This window comes from Hypanus sabinus, chromosome X2 (assembly GCF_030144855.1).
Source record: "Hypanus sabinus isolate sHypSab1 chromosome X2, sHypSab1.hap1, whole genome shotgun sequence".
Classification (NCBI taxonomy): domain Eukaryota; kingdom Metazoa; phylum Chordata; class Chondrichthyes; order Myliobatiformes; family Dasyatidae; genus Hypanus; species Hypanus sabinus.
Genome location: NC_082739.1, coordinates 38129332 through 38146090, shown reverse-complemented (window position 1 = coordinate 38146090; position 16759 = coordinate 38129332). Strand labels below are relative to the sequence as shown.

At 42.6% G+C, this 16759-nt stretch overlaps 1 protein-coding gene across 2 annotated transcripts in view; it reads left to right on the top strand.

Moving 5' to 3' along the window:
• robo3 (roundabout, axon guidance receptor, homolog 3 (Drosophila)) overlaps positions 1–16759 on the top strand; it is a 315506-nt gene that overhangs the window by 248799 nt on the left and 49948 nt on the right. For both annotated transcript variants that reach the window (XM_059957275.1, XM_059957274.1), the window contains 3 exons: positions 3810–3981; positions 12943–13137; positions 14916–14939. In XM_059957275.1, the coding sequence (XP_059813258.1) occupies positions 3810–3981; positions 12943–13137; positions 14916–14939 (391 nt within the window). The remainder of the gene's footprint in view (positions 1–3809; positions 3982–12942; positions 13138–14915; positions 14940–16759) is intronic.

Genomic DNA, 16759 nt, shown 5'->3' with positions numbered 1-16759 from the left:
TGAAACGTGGACTGTTCACTTTCCTCCATAGATGCTGCCTGACCTGCTGAGTATTCAATGCTTGACCATTGGGGTGTGTTGGGTGTGTTGATTTAGGGTGTGTTGATCCAGACATCCAGCATCTGCCCTCTCTCTTGTGACTAATATGGTTAACCCACTTCCCTTGAATTCTCCTTTGTCATTGGGTCTTACATTACAGATCACCCAATTTCTCTGTTACATTCTTGTGTCTGCAAAGATATTCAGTATTTCAAGTGATGCCTTTGTCTTTGTTCAGAATTATCCTGGTGAGGCCACTAAACCTCAAAAGCAAAATACACTGGGTTGATTTTAAATTTGGTCAGTAACAACGGTCATATCAATCTACCATTTGGTGTACCCTGCAATGACTCTAATTCACAGCTTCCCGAATGAATCAAGGTAGGATTACTGCAGACAAATACTCCTTGGCAATTGCTTCTTCAGTATTTACGGCCAAGCCAGGATGGAGTCTGTCCACAGTACTTATAATGGTCAAGCATTGAAGACAAGTAACTTTGGTATATTTCAAATGGTTCCATTTAATATCAGAGAATGCATATAGTATACAACCTGAAATTCTTACGTTTCACAGACATCCACAAAATCAAAAGAGAACCCCAAAGAATTAACAACAGAAAGATGTTAGAACCCTAGAGCGCCCTCTCCCTCTTCCCACACACAAGCAGCAACATAACATCAACCTCCCAACTCCCCCCCATTCAGCAGAAAGCATCAGCACCCACCACCCACCAAGCAAAGCCCCCAAAGAGAGACCATGAACTGCAGTCAACATAAACCTTACCCAACACTTTGACATGCTACAGGCTCTCTCTCTCTCTCTCTCTCTCTCTCTCTCTCTCTCTCTCTCTCTCTCTCTCTCTCTCTCTCTCTCTCTCTCTCTCTCACACACACACACACACACACACACACACACACACACACACACACACACACACACACACACACACACACACACACACACACACACACACACACACAGGGGCATCACCAATTTCTCGGCGAAAGTGGAGACTAAGGAAGTCACTGTTGCGGTGTTACAGTCTGCCGCGTCACTTTTTATTCCAAGATTCTCCGAGTCGAGAATCGGCATCAAGGGGAGGAGAGAGAGGGAGCGATCCTTCGAGTACAGAGACCTCTGTCAGCTGCATCCGCCACTGTGAAATTCTAATGTTCCTCAGTTAGCGACACTGGCATGGAATCAGTCATTCACAGGGCCGCACCCTGGAGGCGCGCAGCATTCAAGCCACTCCTGGATATGTCAAAAAACAGGAAGAAGGGAACTCATCTGCCAGGAAAAAACCCAGTATAAGTGCATCCGCAGATCACGGACTTAGACAGAATCCTAGCCCCCTTGAAAAGTGAAAAAAAGAGACATTAAAGAGAGGAATTTAAACTGTTTCCACAGATGAGCTTGAGGAAGCAGCTATTTTGCGCCATCTTAGTTGCATATATTTGCAGTCACTGGGAAATCAAATGAACAGGAGATATGTATCGTCAATAAATGCCCATGATCAGGTGCAGTTCAGAGGCATAGCGCCTCATGTCAGGCCGGAGGATGTGTGATGCCCAGACCTCTGACTGGCAAACAGCTAACCTCAATGTGCATGGTGGCTTGTGGATCAATGGTTAAGTTCTTTAAGGAGACAAGTGGGGAAGATGTAATAAAATGCCAATCTCATTATGATCCTGCACTTGTTTTGATCTGACACTTTATTGTTTACTGGCACTGCACTTTCTCTGCAACTGTAACACTTTATTCTGCACTCAGTTATTGTTTTAGCTTGTATTATGTCAAAGCACTGCTGTAATTAATTGATCTTTATGAATGATACACAAGACCAAGTGACATATGATAATACTAAATCAATACCAATAAATCTAAAATGCCCAAAATTCATATTAGAAGGCCAGAAGTTTGACATCAATAATTGCAATCGCATTCTCCCCACAAATCATTAAATTGAGGGAAAACTAAAAGCTACCCAGGATTGATTGAATGCACAGTTAAGAGTGCTCCCCTAATGTTGGCACAGAGAGTGAAGAGTGTTGTCAGAAACTCCTGGAGTGGCTTAGATCCCGGCTGAACATTGGCTACTTGAATTTGAGTATTAGAAGGACAAATTCCAATGTGAAAATGTTTTCTTCTTTTAATTGTCCTTATGTCCTTAAAAGCATCATGATGGAATATTGAATACTCATCCGTCTAGCCAAATCGTAATCAAAATCAAAATCATCTGTAAGTTTAAGATGATTTAGGTCAGGGCTCCCTAATACATCCTAATCTTCAGGTATTTAGCCAGCAAGGGAAAAATAACCGGCAAAATGTTATTTCAGTTTCCTTAAATCACTGTAATTATAAGTATTGATATAGTTGTGTATGCTGTTTAAATTGACTTGCACAAATATCTTTCATATCACGATGTTTTCATGTTCAATACAAATGAATAACATATTGATTACATTGCACTCAAAGCTCTAGCGATCTCTCGGTTAGCACAGATAGTCATTCACTGTCTAATCACCTAATCCCACATTAATACCTTTATAATTAAATTGTTATTCCTAAGACTTTAAAATAGGCATTATCACACAAAGCCTTGTCTCGGATCACTGCCCTCAGCTACGTAGCTGTCTATGTGGTTGGAGGCTGAATGAAAAGTCATCGCTGTTCTTCAGTTATCTGTTATTACCAGCCCAAACTTCATCCCATTGACGGTATTAGAATCAAAAACAGAGGCATATGTTGCTGAACTGGTTTTATTTACAGTCAGGTGTTGCTCTTTGGAAATCAGTGTACAGTAAATGGCAGGACCCTCAGGAACAAAGATGCACAGAAAGATTTTGGGGCTCAAATCTATAGATTACTGAAAGTAACAACACAAGTAAAAAGGCTGTGAGAGAAGGCGTATGGCAAGTGGCTTATTTGACAGGCCAATGAGTATGGCAGCTGGCAAGTCATGCTGTATCTATAAAAAAATTTGGTTTGGCCATAGTGTTATCTGGAGACTGAGAGGCAACCTGATCAAAGTACATAAAATTATCAGAGGCACAGATGGGTTAGATAGAGTCTTTTCCCCAGGGTGAAAATGTCAAATACTAGGGGGCATAGGTTTAATGCATGACGGGCTGATGTTTAAAGAAGGTTTGCAAGGCAAGATATTTTAGAAAGTGGTAGATGACTAATACACTGCGTGGGGAGGCAGACAAAGTAGGACTAAGGGGGCATTTGGACAGGTACACGAATAGGCAGTGAGTAGGGAAATATAGAATGTGCACAAGCAGAAGGAATCAGCTTAAATTGGTGTCATGGTCAGCGCAGACATGATGGGCTGAAAGGTCTGTTGCTGTATTTCACTGTTGTATGAACTGAGAGATAATTTAGATTTAAATTTGTTGTTTTATATCCAGGGTAGAAAGAAATTCCTTGTTTGCAAGAAGCTTTCAGAGTAAAGATAAGACATTGAAATATGTCATTTCTGTTAACAATCTGAATATGTGCGGGGGGGGGGGCGGCCCACAAGAGTCGCCACGCATTCTGGTGCCAACATAGCATTCCCACAATGCTCCGCAGAACAGCACGTGGCCAACATACAACAGGTAACAACAGTAAAACAAGCCCCTTTCCCACCCCACCCACACATACAGATGGGCTTCAACCCCAGGACAGGCCATGGCCCCAGACTTGCAGAGCGTATACATGGTAATATAATACTCATCTGTGCGTGCAAGCGAAATTGATTTGAATTCACGGGCGTTTCTTCTTGTAGATCTGGTGCTTGGGAAATGATTCCCGTTTCCATGTTAACAAGTCAATTGATGGAACTGTCCATTCAACGGTTGTCCGCGGATTGATAGCTGGCATGCTGTACCGTGTGGAAGTGGCAGCAGCTACCAGCGCTGGAGTTGGGGTCCGGAGCCAGCCTGCAACTATCCTCATAAGTAAGTGAGAATACCTACAATATTTAAAGACTCTGCATCAAATAAGACATTTATTTCCTGTAACATATTTCTACTAATACTTCATTCTTTACATTTCTGTTGCTGTGGAAGACTGCACATTTTCACACATTGCAGATAGCGAAGTGGAATAACGATAGTTCTCTGGATAACTGTAAGACAGGGTTCCCAAGCTGGGGTCCACAGACCCCTTGATTAATGGTAGGGGTTCATGGCATAACAAAAGTTGCGAGCCCCTGCTTTAATATGTGCTCCTTACTGCAATTGAATACAACTGAAGAACGGCCTGGATTTAGTGCACATCTGTCATAAACAAAGATATTCTGTGTTATTTTATGGGCAATGAAATAGATTTTTTGGAATGTAGTTAGTATAAGCAATGCAGCAGTTAGTTTGTGCATGGAGAGGTCCCACAAGCAGCAAAGATAACAAAATAATCAGGTTTGCTGTTTGAGGGAGAAACGTTGTCTAAGACACTGTGGGTAAAATTTCCCTGCTGTTCTTCAAGTAGGCCAATGGAATCTTTTACAACCTCAGGGAGTAGCTGATGGGTGCTTGCTTTGATGTCTCATCAAAGTCATGGCACCTTTGATAATGCAACACTCCCTCAATGAAATTCTGAAGCATCAACTGAAGTTGTATGCTCAAGCTTGTAAGAAGGAATCTGACAGGAGAGAAGGGTGGACCATGGGAGCAAGGGAAGAAGGAGGGGTGCCAGGGGAGGTGATAGGCAGGTGAGGAGAAGAGGTAAGAAGCCAGAATGGCGAATAGAAGAAGAGGGAAGGGGGAGGGAAAAAATTTGAAGGAAGGAGAAATCAATGTTCATGTCATCAGGGTGGAGGGTACCTAGACGGAATGGGAATGAGGATAGGAATCAAAATGGTTGGCCACTGGAAGATTCAATTTTTCGGGGATAGAGCGGAGGCGCTCGATAAGGCGGTTCCGCAGTTTATACCGGGTTTCACCAGTGTAGAGGAGGCTGCATCGGAGTACCAGACACAATAGGTAACTCAAGCAGATTCAGCTTGCCTCACCTGGAAGGACTGCTTGGGGCCGTGATTGGAGCTGAGGTAGAAGGTGAATAGGCAGGTGTAGCATTTCTGTTCTTCGCAGGGATATGTGCCAGGAGGGAGATTAGTGGGAAGGGACAAATGGACAAGGAAATCACAAAGGGAGTGATCCCCGTGGTAAGCGGAGAGTGGTGGGGAAGTAAAGAAAAAATACAGCACAGGAACAGGACCTCTGCCCTATAACATTGTCCTGAACTAATTACCTAAGTACTTAAGTGGTCAACTAAACTAATCCCTCTGCATTTTATGATAAAATAAGTAGTTTGTGGGAACACTACCACCTGCAGGTTCCCCTCTTAGTCATGCACCATCCTTGCATGGAAATACTGTCTACTGGTGGTCCTTCATTGTCTATAGGTCTAGATCCAGGAACCACCCAACCAAGAGCACTGTAAGAATGATTTTGACAATGGATGCAGCAATTCAAGAACATGCCCTGCCATCACCTTCTCTAAGCAAAAACCTCTGGCCTTGCTTATGGCACCATAATCCCAAATAAGTGGATGAATGAGAAAAAAGTTGCTGCTGTACATTTAGAATAACATCCCATCTGACAAATGGCGAGCAACATCTGAGAGGTCTGTTGGCATGGATCAAGCTACTGGAAAACATTTATATCAGAGGATTTAGCTGTTCCATCTCCCAAGCTCCTATTTAAGTTCCTACTCAGGCCAACTACCTATATTTCCTGGCTCTAATTCACTTCTCCCTGTTGGAAAGGAAGATTGAATAATTTCTGCCTGAACAATTCAACTTGGACACATTCATCTGCCAGTTTTGCATGTAAAAGGTTACGGGTCATTGAGTAATCTAATGCCGGAGTCAACCACCATGTTATTTTTGAAGGAAAGATTTCCAGTAGTGAACTGTAAAGTTCAGAGCATATGATACTGGGTTTTTGGGAGATTCAGATAGCATGGTTAAAATTATGAAGGGTCTTGTGAAAGTGGAAAGAGCAATCTTGCTTCCACTAGCAGGATGGTCTATAACCAATGTTCAAAGTACATTTATTATCAAATTACTTATATTATTTAAAATCTTGAGATTTGTCTCCTTATGGGCAGCCAGAAAACAAAGAAAGCCAATAAAAAGAAACCATTAAAAGCCATTAAAAAGAAGAAAACCATCAAGCACCCAATGTGCAGAAAAAAACAAATTGTGCAAAGCAATGAAAGGAAGCAATTAACATTGAGTGCTGAAGTTCACAGCCATGAAGGCATTCATCACTGCAGCCTCTTTAGGAGCCCATTAGTGGCAGGCCAGAGCTTCACTTCAGTGCTGAGACGAGTAAACCTCGTGGAGCAGCGAGCTGAACACTGGCCCTTCACTCGCCTCCAGCCCTGATATCCTGACCTTTTCAACTGGCCAAACCTCAGGTAGTTCCTCACTCTCAACCCGGGCCCCGCCGCCTCGACTCTATCTCACCTCCGATCGCCTCGCTTCCATTCTGTTGCAGTGAATCGCCTCCAAGTCTGTTCCAGCAATGGTCAAACATTGGCTCATTCTCGGGCCTGGGCCACACCATCTTGATTCAGCCTGTACTCACCATGCCACAACTATCCTGTACCTGTGTGACTTCAGTTCACAGCACAAAAATGCCAGGTCAAACAGGAGGTTCAAAGGTTCAACTCCGAAATGGCTATTGATTGCAGTGATCATATCCAAGATAAAGTGTGATTAATACAGTAGTTTATAGTTTTGTTAGCTACCAGCAAGTTGTCACTTGTGCTTCCCCAGCACCATTTTAAACATCACCCGTAGAGATAGGTAGAGACACATTGAAAATAGTTAACAAAATAATCAGTCGGGAACAATGAGAATTTCTTAAGCAGCCTCAAAATCAAGTTTATTGTCATATGTACAAGTACATGTATGCACAGGTGTAATGAAAAGCGTACTTGCAGCAGCAACATAGGCACACAACGTTCACAAGAAAAACAAACTAGCTACATAAATTATATAAAATTATTCCATGAAAAAGTCCATTGTAGTAGAAAGTTGTCATGGTGTTGCTGTACTGATGTAGTGATTGGAGTTGTGCAGGTTGGTTCAAGAACTAGAATGGTTGAAGGGAAGTAGCAGTTCTTGAACCTACTGGTGTGGCCTCTTCTCTTACTCTGTAATTTGCTGATTGAAAGGATGTTGGAAACAGTCTCAGTAATAACTTTCAGAAGAGCCACCTAAATATTTCACAGAGGTCTAAGGAAAGAGCAAGGCAGTGTGACCGGCTCTCACAGGGAGCTGGTTCAGACACAATAGCTGATAGCCCTCCATGTTTTAAGCTTGCATAATTGAGAAAAAAGGTTGTTTTGTTTGTCAGTCTTTAAAGGCTATGAGTTCCCATGATTCAAACAATTGGTTCGATTTTAATTGATCCAGAAATTATGAGCTCTGTTGAAGCCCAAGGGTACTTAGAGATTATTGAAGCTGTAGTAACATCAAACACCATTAAATAATGAAATGTACTGTATTTTTAATGATTAGTAAATTATTTTAAAAATATGATGCAAAGTGAGTCACTGTTCAGCTGGAGACCGTGTACAGCCCAGCTTGATGCATCCCTTTACAAACAATTATTCTTTGAAGATAAATTAAACAATAATTTCCTATCATTTAGCCACGCTGCAGTGCATTAAGCATTGGCCACATGTTTGCATTTCACTGCATCATCCTGGTATAGAGCAGTATCCCTACAGGAAACAGTGAGTAGTGATCCAATGTTTCTTCACTGGGCTGGGAAGAGCTGACAATCCAGCCCTGAAGCCTCTGCTGTCGCCATTCCTTTAAATCTATAACTCATCTCCATCTTCCCACATTACTTCCCATAATCTCTGCACTGAAAAAGAATACATCAGTCTCAGTTTTGAAATGTTCCAGATTTATGTTCCACAATTCCTTTACTCTCCACGTAAATGGAGGATTTTTAATCCAATTTCCTCCATGATAAAGTTAGGCTTCTCTTTTGCAAGCTCCCCCGGCAGAGGAGGTAGCTTTGCTCAGTCTAACTTAGTTCTTTGACCACATCCATGGCTTTGACACTGCCACCTGAAGGGCTGCAGCAGGACCTTCACAAGGGTTTCATTACACAGCTGCTCAAGGTGGATCAGAGCAGCAGAGAAATTGGTTCTGGTTATGTTTGGAAGCGGAAATTGTGTGTGATGGGAAAAGGTTAGGCAGTTGCAAAAACACAGTTTAAAAAAATGGCTTCTTACCAAGCTGAAAGTAAGAAATCTAATGGCCCCTTGTGGGACATGTTTATTTATGAACAGTAGTCGGCCTTTGAAGAATGGGCTGGGGGGTAATCCTGGAGGGTTTCTGCTGCAGCGGTATTGCCAAAAAAAAAGAAAAGAAAGGAATTCCTTCACCACACTAGTGAGGAGCAAACCGACTGCAACAACTTGCTGTCATGAACCCTTTGGATCAGCGGAAGGCCCCCGAGGGTTCCAGATTTCGGCACTCTACTTCACCTGAATATTGTTAATTTACCAAACTGTGGCTTGTTTTACCTGCTAATTGCTCCCTGAAGTTTTTGCGTGTTGTTTATTGGTAACTGCGGGTTTCTCGTGCGGCCTTGTACTTCTTAAGTTACGTGCGCTGAGCACTCATCGTTCAGCCTTGAACTAGCCTCCCATAGCGACATTCGTTCAGTGACCTGCCTTTGTTGATTCTTCTGCGAATAAGTTCACATTTTATACTTGAGCCTTCAGTTACTCCATTGCTGAGGTTCACTAGCCCGAGGTCATCGTTACACTTGCATTCAGTAGCACTTAACTTGTAAGTATATGAGCTATTAAGACAGGTTTTGAAAGGGGTACAATAGGTTTTAATTATCTTAATGGAAGAGAACATGTTTATTTTTTTCATCTTCAATTATCAATGATTGCCTGCACTCAGAGGAACTACAAGTCTTTACTGAAGGAACTTGCTTCTGTTCACTTGAAACTTGGGAACTGGAATGGCTGCATGCAGCAGAAAGAGACCAGGGCAAGATTTCTGCTCAAGTGGAAACATGTTGGATAGTCACTCTAGTAAATCACACTCTGGGGTCATATCTCAGACACCGCCATGCCTGGTGTAATGAGACATGGATAACTCAAACATATTATAGGCAGCAGCAGAGGTAGACCATTCAATATGAGCATTGTTCTCTTCCCTCATTTGGGTAGATTCTCAAACCCATTATACTGATTTTACTCTGTAACCCCTATGGCCTTTAATAAACTAAAAATCTAAATCAGTCATTAAAATGCATGATCAAGTTATTACAGTATTTTGTTGAAGTGAATTTGTTTGGGTGTAATGTGGTGAGGGGCCCAGTTCTGATCTTCCAGCCAAGATGGTGCCAGGCTGGGGTCTCCAGAAATCTCTGCTCAGACTTATTTATTTTGTGGGTTCATAGGGATTATTTTGGGGACTGACAGCGAGTTAGGGGTCAGATTAAGGTTTAGCGACAGGGGATTTGGGGAGTTATAGGCCCACATTCTGAAGGCCAATGATGATGTTGACAAGAGACATTAGTGGACAGATGTCAGGCCATCAAGCACTGTGGACGAAGACAAGTGCCCCAAACCACCACTGCCCCCCCCCCCCCAGAATCAGCAGGATCAGAGATTTGTGTGGGATGAAGGCACGAGGGCCAGTGACACCCTAGGTACGCACGTCAGCAATTCCAGAGTTTCAGGCTTGGAGTTCAGGGTCCTGTCATCAGAGAGGCCTGTAGTTGACGTTGAAGACCTAACCTAAAGGTTGATCAGAAGTCGAGGCCCACTGGCAGAAGCCCTGGGTCTGCAAGTCTACTGGGGAACTCAGAAGCCTGCAGGTGGCCCTGGCCCAGGATTGGGAGACTGTCTGTGTACGTGAATAGGTGTGTGGATGTGTTTCAGGGAGGAAAGGGGCTTGTTTTGCTGTTGTTGTTTTGTTGCTGTTATTCTGCTGAACATTGTGGGTATACAGTGCTAGTGCCAGAATGTGTGGGTTCACTTGCAGACTACTGTTTCTGTTGGTTGTTAATGCAAATTATGCATTTCACTGTATGTTTTGATATACCTATGATAAATATCGCAATTTAATGGAACATTGTTCCACTTTCATCTGGCCTTCACCACTGGAGAAAACACACCTCTGGATTTTATCCATTTACTCCTTTCCACCATCTTCAAGAACACTAATTACACATCCCTTAACACCTTAGTTACACCACATCTCAACTCAAGAACATTCGTGACACCACATCTCAACCCTTGAACCTCACTTATATCACACTTCAACTCAAGAACCTTAATTATACCGTATCTCAACTCAAGAACCTTGATTACACCACATCTCAACCCTCGAACCTCACTTCCACCACACCTCAACTCTAGAACCTTAATTATACTGCATCTCAGTCGAACCTCAATTATCCATATCTCAACTCTAGAACCTTAATTACACCACATCTCAACTCAAGAACCTTAACTATACCATACCTCACTGAAGCAAGTCCAACCCAAGTTTAAGCGAACGTTCCTCATACTTTAATCACTTAAAGACTATGCTGCTACAGATGCTGAAGGCTGGAGGGATTGGGAGTGGGAGGTGGAATTACATAACAAATGTTTAGCTCTGCAAGCATATCTGTTTTAGATGTTCTTCCCCTTCCTATGAGGATTTTGGCTTCTCATACTCATGCTTCTACACCTGCCACTGCCACCTGTAAGATCCGAGTAATAGGTGACTGTGAATTCCACAGGGTTCAGGGGTATTACACCAATCCTTTAAGATATGGTGGGATCACACAAAGGACAAAACCTTCCATATTATTGGACAAAAGGATGGATTCCATTCACACTGAATGAAAATTCATGGAAGTGCACTAATCCGTCTTGTAGAGGAGAGGGGTTCTGACCTGAGGGGTGCTGACCTGTCAGCCCCGCGACCTGATATATAGTCCAGAAGCCAGCCCGTCAACCCACCAAACCTGCACCAACCTTCAAGCGCCTTATTTACACAAATTTTCCCCTATTTATTCTCTCACATTCCAACTCTGCCTCATTCTACCACTCACCAACACAATAGGGGCAATTTACAATATTCCATTAACCATCTAATGTGCCTGCCTTTGTGATGTGAGAGGGTATGAAGCACCCAGGGGAGACCTATGTGATCACAGGGAGAACATGCAAGCTCCACACAGACAGCATTCTAGATATGGACTAAACCAGGACCTCTGGAACTGTGAGGTAGCAGGTTCATTTGCTGCTCCATTGTGCCATCTCCTCTTAAACTCCAGTTCTTTCCCTTGGAACACAAGAGGCTGTGGGAAGATTCAGTTGAGGTGTATAAAATTAAGAAACTCCTCAATAGATGAGTGGAAAACAAATCTAGTTCTATTAGAGTGCACCTCAAAATCAAATGGGCACAAACTTAAAGTGATTGGTAGAAAGATTAGAGAAATAGATGAGGGGAGGTGAGGCTGTTGGTCAGGAGTTCACGAAATGAAAGGATGGTTGTCGTAAAAATTATTACCACACTTAGTATTTGGATGTGTAATTGATAAATTGTTTAATTATTTTCACATGTACCAAAGTACAGTGAAAACTTTATTTTGCATGCCATCATTATGGACATTTCATCACATCAATGCATTGAAGTTATCCAAAGGAAAAGCAACAAGAGAATACAGAACAAAGTTACAGAGAAGATGCAGTGCACACAGACAATACGGTGCAAGGGCATGCCAAGGTAGATTGTGAGGTCAAGAGTCCATCTTATCATCCAAGAGGTCTGTTCCGTAGTCTTACAGCAGTGGAATAGAAGTTATCCTTGAGCCTGGTGGTGTTTGCCTTCAGGCTTCTGTATCTTCTGCCCAGTGGGAGAGGGGAGAATAGAGAATGTCCAGGGTGGGAGGAGTTTTTGATGATGCTGGCTGCTTTACTGAGGCAGTGAGTATTGTAGACAGAGTCTTATGGTCATGGGCAGAGCAGTTGTCATACCAAGTTGAGATGCGATTGGTAGCAGGATTATAGAAGAACCTGAGGGGAGGTGAGGTTGTGGGTCAGAAGCTCACTAACTGAAAGGATGGTAGAGGTATAAACCCTTGCCACACTTAAACAGCTTTTGAATGTGTCATTGAGGAGCTGGGAGTCACAAGGTACAAACCATCCTGTGCTGGAATATATAGAATTGGAGTCAACTTTATATTACTGACATATGTTGTGAAGTTTATTTTTGTGGCCACAGTACAGTGCAATCTATAAACTATACTATAAATTATAAGAGATATATGCTATACAATAAAAAGATAACTAAGTCGTGCACAAAGAGAGCAAAAAGTACTGAGGTAATGTTCATGGGTTCATTGTCCATTCAGAAATCTGATTACGGAGGAGAAGAAGCTTTTCCTAAAACATTGAGTGTGTGTCACTAGGTTCCTGTACTTCCTCTCTGATGGTAGTAATGAGAAGAGGGCATGTCCTGGGTGGTCCTTAATGATGGATGCCGCCTTTTTGAGACATCGCCTTTTGAAAGGGTGATGGAGCCGGCTGAGTTTACAAGCCTTTGCAGCATTTTCCAATCCAAGTGGAGTGGCCTCTCCATACCAGATTGTGAAGCAACCAGTTGAATACTCTCTACAGTACATCTGTAGAAGTTTGCAAGAGTCTTTCGTGATGTATCAAATCTTCTCAAACTCCTCATGAAATATAGCCAGTGTCATGACTTCTTTGTAATTGTATCAATATGTTGGGCCCAGGGTAGATCTTCTGAGATGTTGACGCCCAGCAACTTGAAATTGTTCACCCAAGTCAAATTTCTGCCCCACATTTTGTTTACTTCCAATGTTTTAAAATTTGGGTACTTTGGAAGCTCTTCTAACCTTTTCTTCTGCCCCCAGATCCATCCTCGGACCAGGAGTCGGTTCTCGTGGAGGACAATGAAAATGTCAGCCTGGCAGAGCAGATAACTGATGTGGTGAAGCAACCGGCATTCATCGCTGGCATTGGTGGCGCCTGTTGGGTGATACTGATGGGTTTCAGCGTGTGGCTCTACTGCCGGAGGAAGAAAAGGAAGGAACTCAGTCACTACACTGGTGAGGAGAGATGATACTCCAACAGCTTGCATTTGTGTAGCACCCTCAGTTCTTCATTGGAGTACTTGATGTTGAACTATATGAGTTATTGGGACAGATATCTAAGGGACAGAGAGATATCAGGAAAGAATTACATTTCTGTGGCTGAAGGCACAGTTAGCATAGTGGACAGGTCTCCTAACTGGAAATAGTTGAGTGGAAGATCCTCAGTTTTGAAGTACTGAAGGTGGTCGCAGGTAAATTGAAATGACGCCAAAGAGGATCTGTGAACATTGATGTAAAGCTGGGGTATTGATAGCCTGGGAGCCGGAGTAGGTCAAAGGTCAAAGCTTGCCCATGTCTCTTCAACATGCTTTAGTAGGTTTAGCCACTAACCCTCTTCTGCCACTGAAAGCAGGTGAAGCCTTCTGTTGGCCCCTGTTAGAAATGTGGTTTGTTGCCCCCTCTCACTGCTGGCAGATTCTTGTTTTTTTTCTCCTGACCGTTGATACTGGGTGTTGATACCCCTTCAGCCCTACCTGCAGCAACAAAGTGGTCAACCTGCCACCATGCCAGGCCAAGAAGCAGCAGCAAGTGAATGGCAGCTGAGCAGGAGTAGGGTTGGGCTTTAGGAGGGCCTTGTTGGGCTGAACTCACTGACAGGCCCTCCTATTACAGAAGCAAGGACCAAGGATCACTCCTGAGATCTTCCTGATGAGTGTGGCTTAGTGTCATGTGAAGTTGAATAGGCTGCTGCTGAAGCCTGTCCTAGAATTTTTGTAACTGGAGCTGGACAGTGACCAAGATCTGGGCTTTCAGTGAGTTGGAGCTGAAAATCTGTTTGCTTTGGTCCTATAATTTAATCGGCAGAGTGGCACATGTACCCGCTGTGACATTTATAAGTGAGGCTGGTGGTGACCCACACCCACGCTGAATTTATTCTGCATTTGAGGTACTGCCACTCTAGTTCTGTAGTTGATATTAGGAATTTGATACCACCTGGGACCCCTTCCAATCTCCCCAGATGTTCTTGCCCAACAATAATAATGCTTGCACAGTATCTGTTCTTACTGTCTATTACGGCATGAACCAAACTCATCACTTTCCAGGTAAGGGAACCTGTCCTTAAGGCACCGACTGTAGGCTGTTCAGCTGTTTATTGCTCCAACATACCAAAGCACTGCAGTGATTTCCTCCAGGTCACGAAGTAACACTGGCCATGACTCTTCTGTGCACTCACTATCCCTGCTAATTAACCTACAGCCGTAAGTTTTTTTTTAAAGTAGTTGTTACTCCTCAGCCTCCATTCACCAACCGAGAGATGGCCAGACATTGGTCTTGACAGAAGGTACCTGCTAACTGGACCTTCCTGGAATGGAAGCGCCTTTCCTCTGCAGGATCCCTCTCAGAGTACAGCTGAACTTGCATGCAAGGCTCAGCCATGCACGGGTCATCTGCCACACTGTGTAGGGCACAGCTGGAGCTGTGACTCCATGTTGAACTTAAAGCTTAGCCAAAACAATATTGGGTGTTAGTGATTATGCTTTTGTGATTACCGAGTCCCAGTTTGATCAGACAAGATAAAATCAATTTCTATAAAAATCATTGGAATTTTATTGTTTTCTTTCAGTCTATAACATTAGGGGGTTATCTTGTTACTACAGAGGGTATATTTGAAGATGGACCAATATCCCTTTGTGAATATAGCCAATTAACAGCGTGAGCTTAGTAACACAGAGACTACAGCAGTGTTGACTGCTTCCACTGACCATCCTCTTTCTCTGCTCTTCTCTTTACAGCTTCTTTTGCGTACACACCAGCAGGTATGTTATGCAGTCAATTTATGTTCACTCATAGCTTGAACTGTTTCCTTGCAGTCTTTGGTACAAAGTTTGCAATTTTGAAGCCAATCAACAAAGCTCCAAATGTCATAGCATTCCCCAAGAGTAATAATTGCATTCCACCTTTGACACAACAACATGTGCTTTTTTTCAACAAACACAAAGACATTACCTCAACCATAGAAGTTCAATGCATTCCTGTAAAAGAGCTGCAATCTAATTCTTGGCTGTCATTTTAAATTAAATGATTTCTCTGCAAGGTAGCTCTTCAATCAATTTTATTCAGTGTATTGTGAACCCTTGTGATGTTGCGTTAAGTGCATGCTGGGAGAGTTGAGCTATTTGGAAACCTGATGACAAAATGGTCGTCTGTCAGCACTGAGCAGAAAACTGGTCAATAAAATGGATTTTCCTTTCAAAGAACTGCTGCAAGCAAAAAAAAAGCGGAGAAATGAATTAACATAGATCAATCAGGCTGGATCTGAACATCAAAAAAATAAAAATGTAGTGATTTTTATTGCATAAAATAATCTTTCAAAAAGACAGATGATTTAACATTATGGACCAGTTCCAGTTACTAAGCTCCAGCAATTCAACCTCCACAGCAAACCTTTTGACAATATTTATTTGATGTTGTCTTGTCCTGTGGTAGAAATTATTCATGTGTTGGGCAATAAGCCTCTCAAATGCCAGGTTTGTGGAGTGCAACATCATGTCTGTGCCCTTCATGTATTCTCAGAGAAGGTTTTCAGTACATATTCCTTTGCTGTTGCAAAGGCTAGTGTGCCACTTACTGTTGGTAATGAGCGCAGGCAAAAGGAGAACTGTTTCCTGAGGTCAGAACATTCAACCTTTTGCTCCGATTAGCTGCCACACCCAGCAGCTACGTGCACCAGAAAATTGGATGCACACAAGACTCAGGTTGCTAACTGAATCGTTTCTCTGTCAGCACATTGGCTGGTCTCAAATGACTAACACCCTAGCATGTGCATCACAGCCTTCTAGCAGTAGAACGTTGGAGTTTGTGGTCTTTTCGACTTCACTTTCCAAAACAGAAAACCTGTTGTAACCCACAACCCACTGGTGATAGTGCCTGAGATGGAGAAATGCAGGATATGATTTGACAGAACGGGCAATAAGTAACCTCCTTACCACAGAAATGTTTTACAGAACATTTAGAGCTGCACTTTGAAAATGCTTTTACAACCTCAGGGCTTCCCAATGCATTTTACAGTCAAGGGGCAAATGACCGCACTGTGACAATCAGTCTTAGAACACAAGAGAATTGAAGCAAGAGAAGGACTTTTGGCCCCTTAAGTCTGCCCATCATTCTGTACGATCATGTTGATCTACGCTGGTCTCTTCTGCACCAGTTTCCTATAACCCTCAATTCTTTGATCTTACAAATATTTATCTTAACTTATTTATATTTAATGATATGGTGTTCAGATCATGGGAGGCAGAGATTCACTGCCCTCCAAGATCATATTTCATATTTCTGAGAGAATAAATGAAAACCAAAAAAAATTAATGTTAGCTAAGGTATAGGGAATGCCTAAGGTATTAGGAGGAAATCTCTGCTCATTTAACTAGAGCAAAATAATTTTTCATAGAACCTTTGGGAGGGCAAAAGGGCTTTCTTCAACATCTCATCCAACAGTGCCTACTCCTGCAGTTTTGCACTGAAATACCAGTTTACTCTTTGAGTGCAGAGCCTCACTGATAAAAGATGAACTATCAGTCCTGTAATAAGAATTCAGCACTTATTATTATCACAAAGCTACACAAGTAAAGAAAATGTC